This window comes from Vigna unguiculata, chromosome 11, assembly GCF_037176805.1.
Source record: "Vigna unguiculata cultivar grain cowpea cultivar isolate G323 ecotype 2 chromosome 11, ASM3717680v1, whole genome shotgun sequence".
Lineage (NCBI taxonomy): Eukaryota > Viridiplantae > Streptophyta > Magnoliopsida > Fabales > Fabaceae > Vigna > Vigna unguiculata.
In genome coordinates this window covers 39751607-39760488 of record NC_140802.1, presented here as the reverse complement: position 1 = coordinate 39760488, position 8882 = coordinate 39751607, and the positions used below count along the sequence as shown (strand labels likewise).

The 8882-nt window shown below is 33.3% G+C and overlaps 1 protein-coding gene across 1 annotated transcript; it reads right to left on the bottom strand.

Annotated features, from left to right (window-relative positions):
• Positions 1-3749: 3749 nt before the first annotated feature.
• Positions 3750-7628, bottom strand: MFP1 (MAR binding filament-like protein 1). Its single transcript, XM_028055533.2, has 4 exons — positions 7249-7628; positions 6225-6271; positions 5968-6108; positions 3750-5720 (listed from the first exon to the last, which is right to left on the bottom strand). Exons 1-4 carry the CDS (start codon positions 7511-7513, stop codon positions 3888-3890), a joined length of 2286 nt encoding a protein of 761 aa, XP_027911334.1. The 5' UTR covers positions 7514-7628; the 3' UTR covers positions 3750-3887.
• Positions 7629-8882: the final 1254 nt, after the last annotated feature.

The following is an 8882-nucleotide window of genomic DNA, read 5'->3' as shown; positions in this document are numbered from 1 at the left end:
TTTAATACGAGAGATATTGAACTAGTAAAGCATAAAACTAATGTTAGTATTTCTGTAGCCTAGTAAGCATTGTCAGTGTTGTATTTCTTTAAAAAATAAAAATAAATAGCTTAGAAAGGAACATTTTTACCTTCAAAAATGAATTTTCGAAGTACATAATTAAAGGAATCACATTCAAGTATTAAAATAAATTGAGAAATGAAAATGGCATGAAGTGAGTTTGTATTTATTAATCATTAGTTTGCAGATTTCTTTCCCAGTTGATTATGTCTTCCATAGTTAAAAGGTGTAATTAGTTCTGTTATTCATAGACAAACTTGGGATTTTCGATTTCAGGTAAGATCGATTCAGGATCATGGGATCCTTTTCTATCATATAGGAAGGACTCTTTCACAAAATGTACTTCTAAGTAATTGTTCAATAGATCCTATATCTATCTATATGAAGAAGAAATCATGTGACGGGATTCTTATTTGTACAAATGATACTTCGAACTTGGAACGAGTATGAAAAAATTAACAATACTTTTTACCTTTGGTCTCTACCCGGACCTGATGAAAAAAATACTTAACTAAATGAAATTTTTAGGTACATAATCAATGTAACCACGTTCAAGTGTAAAAAAAAATTAAAAAAAGAATGTAGTATGATAATGTTCAAATTATATCAAGTGGTTTTCCCATGTGTGTCTAACTTAATCTGAGAACAATCCCAAGCAGAACTAAATCATAAACAACAGTACAAATAAACCCTACCTGATAAAACACATTTCCAACAAAAACCATTTTTCGACCCACCCTTGAACAGAACTGTTAATGAAAACAAAAATGCACAAATCAATTGTACTTACCAATAACAAAGTTTTTGAGAACCTGATTTCCTTTGACCATGAAGACTAAACCTACGACCTAACGTTACTGCTATCACCCTGCCACTACAAGCTATAGTAAAAATGGGTCATTCTGCCAAAATCGATACCAATAACGAACTACCACATCTTTCGTATACACAGGGTGAATGAAAAGTGTTTCCACCAACAATAACAAAGGGGAAACGAAGAACCAAGGGGTTTTCAAAAAAAGAAGGGTTCAACACTTTGTTGAGAGGTTGAAGAAGACAAAAGTTGAGGAAGCCTGAGGAAGTAAGCAACGTGAAGAAGTAAGCGCGCGTTGAGAAAGAAGAAAACGACTTGGAGAAGATGCAATTGAGAATGGGATTCAAATCAAGCTTCTGCACAAAAACTTCCTCTTCTAAACCCTTCTGCCTTTAACGAAAAGAAATGCAAAAAAATAATTATCATTGGAATTTAAGAAAAAATAAAATAAAATTCTCAGTAAAATTGTAAGAGAAGTTGTCATTTTGTTAACAAAAATATCATTTATTTAGAATTGAATACACTAAAGTGTGCAAATGCAATCCACTTCAGAGGGTAATAATAACACTTGAACAAAAAGGCAGTGTGAAATCTCCAATTTAATTAAAAGTGTGCAGCCTGAAATCAAGAGACAAAAATATATTTTACTCAACTTTAATTCAAAATTAAATGCTAAAATTGATGTGAAAGTAGCATGATTTCAATTTAAAATACAAAAAATTGTTTAACTTGCAAAAATGCTTAACGTAGAAATGGGGTATTCTCACATTCACGTTAAGATGATAACAGCATGCTCCTATCGTTTCTAGAAAAACTGTTATTCAGTATTTTTTTTAAATTGAACAAGGGTGCTGTTGCCATATGTAATTGATGGAAATGAAATAGTTTTGAATGTTGAGGAAAGCAAAAGATGAATGAGGATGATTGGTTGTGAAAGCAGTTGTTGTATGTTAAGAGAGGGACCACAGTGGAAAGCAGAAGAAATGATGAGGAACATTTTGCATGAACAAGAATAATTTGAGATTGGAATGGTGGTAGGGGTTGCATTGCATGCCACTGTGCATGTTCCTGCTCTGCACCTGCCCCACACTCTCTTGTGTCTCCTTCCATTTATTTACAATATACCCAACATGCCCCTCCTCTCATCTTTAGTAACTCTATCATGATATTGCTTATCTTTCTTAAAATATGTTTGACTAACCATAGAGTGGCATGGTTCCAGCAACTGATCAACAACCTTGATCGAGATCTACAGTGGCGGGTAAGATGGATTTGGAATCTGTTTCTAATTATGACCAAGTTAGGGATGCAATCCTGGAAGAGGTACTGATTCTGATTTTTGTCTCGTCAAATTTTCATGTATCTACTTCTGTATCATAATCATGTGTAAAGCTGTAATTTAAATGTTTGGTTTTATGATTTTAAGATCATTATTTGCTATTGATTTTCTTCTGCTCTTCCTTCACCCACACAATGACTTCTTTCTTCTGCTGTTGATTTTCTTGTTTGGTGATGGAAAATGCTCTTCTTGAGACTGTAAGACAAAAGAGAAGGACTATACCACCTGCAAGATGTAGTGTGTATCAGGTGCCATCAGTGAAAGCTGCACACTCGGCAGAGCAATTTGCATGTGCAGACTCGTTTAGTTGCAAGGAAGATGCAAATGAATTTCGTAGAAATATCCAGGTTTCCTTTAACATAGCATCTCCTCAGAAATTCCTGCTTCCACAAGAGTATACCTCTTGGATTTTAGAACTTAGATAGTTCAAATTTAGTGCCTAGAATGAAGAGTTATAGTAAATCAATGTCTACAACGGGTCCATGCAATTCAGATTATTCAACCCTGACACCGTTCAAAACAACTCTTTTATTCTATTTATCGTCTCTATCATGTAAATTACGCTTATATGAAATGTTTACCATGATGAATGAAATATTATTGTTGTCATACAATGCAAGTTCCTAAAACCATAACCTACTAAATTGATCATCTATTGAGCTTTCAAGAATAAATTGATCATTTATTTGGAATTTACTCCACTAAAGAAGTGTGCAAGTACAATCCACTTTAGAGGGTAAAATAGATGTTAATCATTGATGAGAAAATCAAAGATAAAATGTCTACATCAAATTGGATAACAAATAACTTAAACTAGTGTCAATTAATTGAATTGGTAGAATAGATTGCTTTTAGTAAAAAGAAAAAACAAAGTATTCCATCTACTGGTTCATGAGACTTAAAAGGCAACATCGACACAAGGACTGCCATGTCTAGTGATAAAACTTTTCGTTTGAACAGAAGTTTTGTCAATGAATTCACAATTTTTGTTTAGATTTTTCATATTTCACAATGCAATCTTTATTTAGTTGTTCCTATGTATAAATGAATCAGTGTTTTTAATAAGTATAAAGAAGTGCCCTGATGCCCAATTATCCATGGTTCAAAGTTTTACACTCAAATCTCACTGAAACTAACAGAAGCAGCTTTTGTATCAATACTAAATTGAGTCGTTAATTTCATATATATCTTTTGTCGAAGTTTTCTTGTTTCATGTACATCCAAAACTACTTTTGGTTGCAAATTTCCAAATATTACTTGTCAAAATATTTTTTCTAATATCTATTATCCAACACATGTTACTGCAAACTCGTGTTCAATCGGAATCGATTATGTACAGTCACGTTAATATAAAATCAATCATACAAAGGCATATCCAAATCATGCAACTTTGTTGATATGTTTGATATACAAGGAAAATTTGTTGTATATACACCAATGTTTATGTTGCAGAAGATGGTTAGTATCATAACCTTATATAGCTTTACTAAAGAAAACTATCAGAAAAACACTGTCCTACAAGCTTAACAATTCCCATTTGTACAACGCTATTAAAAATGGAATTTCTTGCATGCCAAAGTGAATAGAGTTCAACATCAGTTGGCTTCCAAAGTGTTTATTACATAATATCCTAACAGCAATTTTTAAATAGAAAACTCTTAAATTTTTCCTATGTTATTGTGGATTAGCTTTTCTTCTTCTCACAGTCTTCTTCGCACTTACAGTAACCTTTTCACCTCCATTTTTCTGCACTTGCTCATTGTTAACAGCAACTTTTGAAGAATTGACCTTCATTTCACCTTCATTTTTCTGCACTTTCTCATTGTTAACAGCAACTTTTGAAGAATTGACATTGCTTTCACCTCCATCTTTCTGCACTTGCTCATTGTTAACAGCAACTTTAGAAGAACTGATACGGCTCTTTAAGCGCAATATCTCACCCTTGGCAGAAGCCAAATCCTCCTCCAATTTCTTCCCTTTTCTCTCTAAATTCTCTCTTTCACTGCCAAGTTTCGTGATGAGGTTATGAGCATCTTCAATGTTTTCCTTGGCTTCTTTGCTTGCATTTCTTTGGTCTGCTAGGGACTTAATAAGCACCTCTTTCTCTTTTTCAAGGCTAGAAACAATAGAGTTGGTTCTCTGGAGTTCACCAGAAAGGATCGTTGCATTTCGGTTCATTTCATCAAGTGATTTAACAGCCTCCTTCAGGTTCATCTCAAGAGATTTTCTGGACTCCTTGTCTTCTGAGATTTGCTTCTCTAAAGCTTGTATATCTTTTTTCAAGGAATCAACTAACTGTTTTTCTTCCTTCAAATCCTCTGCTGTGGTCTCAGCCTTTTTGTATATCTCAATTAATTCTCTTTGCAGGCTATCACACTTTTCAAGAGCAATTGTCAAATCATGGGACTTACCTTGTAGCTCTGCTTCGGCTTTCTTCAAATGTTCCTTTGCAGTTGTAAGCTCACTTGCTAGCATCTCTGCCTCATGTTTTGCATTATCAAGACTTCTCTGTAGTGATACTTTAACTTCAGTGAGCTCGGATGAAAGCTTAGACACCTCAACCTCAAGCTCGTTGCGCAGTTTGTTTGACTCATTTAGAAGGTTTTCCAATTCAGCAGACTCATTTCTTGATTTTTCAAGATTTTCCTGGGTGTCTTGAAGTTCATGCTTCAAATTATTCATTTTACCAGATTGATTCTCAAGAGCCTCCTTCAACAAATCTCTTTCCTTGGATAAATCAGCATTGATGACCAGGTTTTTGCTTGATTCACGCAGGGCAAGTTCAAATTGATGCTTTAGCTGAAGAAGCTCCTCTTCTTTTTCACTTAAAACCTTAGAGTCCAAAGCAGCCTTCCTTTCAGTAGTGACCTTTAGGTCATTGTATTCCTTCTCCATGACATCATATTTACTCCTAAAATCATCATTCTCAAGAGTTAAGGAACTCAATCTTGAATTTAGTTCCATCACCAAGGAATCCTTAGCTTCTACTTCCTCTTGGCTTTTAAGTAGCTCATCTTTCAACCCTTGAATCTGCAATAGTACACTGGACAAGTCATCCTTGGTTTTCTCATAGGTAGAATTCAATCTCTTCAATTCCAACTCTTTTACTGCTAGAGATGAATTGAGATTCTTAACAACATCTTCTTTGTCCTTGAGGTCCTCACTAAGAACATTGATTCTTTCCTGTAAAACTCCAATTAAATCTATCTTTTCTTTCAAATTGCTTTCAAGATCTTTCTTATCTGTATCAATCTTGGAAAGCTTAGTCTCAAGTCTGTCAATTTGAAGTTTCAGGTCCTCAACCAAACTTCTCTCATTTTTAAGCTCCTGCCCCAAACGGCTGATATTACTGTTCGCAGAATTTAGTTGTTCTATCAACGCTAGCTTCTCTTCCTTTGCCTTTTCAAGTAGGTGAGCTTGTTCCTCCTGCTTATTCAATAACTTCAGCTCATAGTCCTTCTTTGAGGAAACAATCAGTTCTTCCTTTTCCTTCAGTTTCCTGCTCATCTGTGCACATTGACCAGTAAGAACACTACTTAAATTTAATTAATAAATAACAAAAAATTACTTTTAGAAAGAAAAAAAAAGAACATTTACATCAAATTAAATGGAAAGTGACCAGAATTTTTGTTTCTTTAGCAGCAGAAGAATAATTCCTCATTTCCCTTTTTCACTGTAGCACTTTGTTAGGAAGAGTGACAATCCTCAAAGGCCAACACACATCTAAGAAACATAAGAGTGAAAATAAGCTTACTGTTTCAATTGTTGCATCAGCAGCGGACTTTTCCTTCTGAGAAAGTGTATAGAGAGCACCCAACACACCGGAAGAAAATATTCCAATTCCATTCAGGAGAGACAGAAAGGAATTTGATGGTTTGTCCACTTCAGGTGCTGTCTGTCCATAGAAGCTACAGAGTTTAGATCAACTCAACATCCAAGGCAAAAAGAATGGTAGTTAAGAATAAATTTACTATTCAACATTGGTATCTGATATTATAACCACACACAAACCTCAGCTTCCTGGTTTTCCTCTTGTGTCTTCACCTCATTTTCTTCAGCTGCAAGGAGAATGAATAATTACCCCCAAGTTACTTCAGAAAGAAGACAAAAGCTAATCCACATAAAACCCAGAACAGAACAACCCTTGAGGTCCTAAAAATACAATTTTCTCTGGAGGGGTGGAGGGAAAACCTCATGAGACATCAATATACAACTAATAGAGTCAAACAGTGCATGGATATATGCATAAGGGGGTCCAAAATGGGGGAAATGGAGACCTCTGTGACATATGTATGAAAATCTAATGGTATACTGTAAGAGGTATAATGTAAACTAATCAACGATTCCTTTTAAAATAACAAATCAGTCTGGTAATATAGAACATGCCACAAGCAAAAAACAGCAAATCAATAAGAACTTACTCAAGAAAGATTCTAAATATCCATTAATTTTTCATCCTAGAAGAAAAGAATTGAAAAAATCAAGAGTTTATAATATCCCAGAACCAAAAAGAAGGAACATGCATTTTCAAAACTCGAAACTTGAAAACAAGTTATAATTTCTTTTCAGATTATTACAGGCAGAAAAGGAGAGAACATCCACCACAAGATATCATTCACATTTCTTTCTTTCTCTTCTATCAGTCTTCTAACCAATTGCATCACTTTTCCGGGATTTCAAAAAACGATCACAAAAACAAAGCCTGATTCGTACGCTCAAAATCCACATTTCTTTAATTTCGAAAACGGCGCATTCAACAAAAGAACCGTCCCATACTTGAATCTTGGCTCATAACTTGAATGCAAGTGAACTCTGAAGGAAGAATCCTCCAAAATAACCGTTACAAACGTTTAGCATTGCGTTGTTTTAAATTCTCTTCTAATCGATACATTAGAAATAAACCCAAATCAAAAAATATTCCGGTCATGCAATAAACCAATCCAAAAACTCAATTTTCGGGATACTACATGCAAATTCAGCGACCCAAAAGCAATTACATTATTATAATTTAGAAATGTAAATTGAAGAAACTTACTTGGAGTTGCGGGTGGTGGTTCGAGAGCTGGGGCCCTCTTCAAACGGCGAAATGGGAGAAGGGCTATGCTCGTTAAAAGAATGGTTCTTTTGCTGCAGACTGGGTCTTGCTGGCCCAAGCAGGAGGATGTGGGAGCTCGCAACTTGGTCTTTGTTCTGTACCCAGATGAAGATGAAGAAGATGAAGAAGATGAAGAAGATGAAAAAGATGAAGATGGGAATTTGCAGAGGGGTGAGTGGAGCAAGCAGAAGGAGGTGCTTCCCATGATGCAGTGGAGAGTTACTTGGTTGGTGGTTTCTCACTCGCAGTGCGCCACATAGAAAAAAGAGAAGAATGGTTTTGAACATGTGAATATCATCGGATGGCGATGGCCAAGCTTGCACTTTGTTGAGGATAATATATGGTTGGGAAAGAATAAACATTGGAAATCAATGCAACATACAATATTTTTTATGTTCTTTTTTTTTTCGCTTCTTTTGTTGTTTGGATGGAAAAATATGATTTTTTTCTTTTTACTTTCTGTATAAATCATACATTTTTTAAATATATTTTTGTATGGAAATGTTTAAATTTGATATTGAAATGTAATTTTTATGATTAAGCTAACATATAATTATAAAATTTGATTTTTATGTTTTTTTATAGATATGAGTTAAAATAGATTTTTTTTAAGTAATTAGTAATTTGTTTCTTATATTTAGTAATATGATTATTTTTGTTTTTATATTTTTTTTACTTAATTGAGTCAATATATTTTAAATCGAGTTAATTTGTTAAAGTGTTACATGTAAAAAATCTCGATTGTCTTGTATTATGAAACATTTTAGTTTGACATTACTTTTCAAGATTTGATACATAATACATTCTTACACTTTTAAATGTTAATTTAGTTAGAATATCTCTATTTAACAAATATTAAATATTGAAAATTAATTGAATATATATATATCCGGTCAGTGTAAGTTAATATAAGTTTTTTTTTTCATATTTAATTGGGGAAAAATTAAAAGGGTGCATATAATGATATTATTTAATGATTTTGATGTTTTTTAATACAAAAAAGAAATAATACAAACAAATTACAAGTGCATTTGCATTTCAAGTTCCTCACTGCATTGTTTACGACAATTAATTTCTCCACTTTGTTTCAGTTCTCCACTACAAGTTCAATACATAATGTAAATTTACATTATGAATTATACAATTCAAAACATAAATTTACATCAGAGATTATAAAGACAATACTTTGTAGTCCATAACTCGCAAATGGAACATAAAGACAATACTTTGTTCAAGAAAACTAGCACAAAGTAATCAGAAGGGAAGATGAAACAAAATTAAAGGCAAAGATTATGTTCGGAAGAAGTAGTTTGGAGGCATTTGTGATTGAATATAAATTTTTCATTTCAAATTTATATAATTATAGAACTTCATTAAAAATAATAATAATAAGAGATGATAGGAAACTTATACGATGAAGAATGGAATCATCATCAGGCAATTATAGTCATGTATAGACAAGGATCTTTAGATCCCTCTACAAACACAGATATTGAAGATATTTATGATGAAACAGACTATATCATAAATAATTTTCTTGATAACCTATATTTAGACAAAGAAGACAGCTCTTC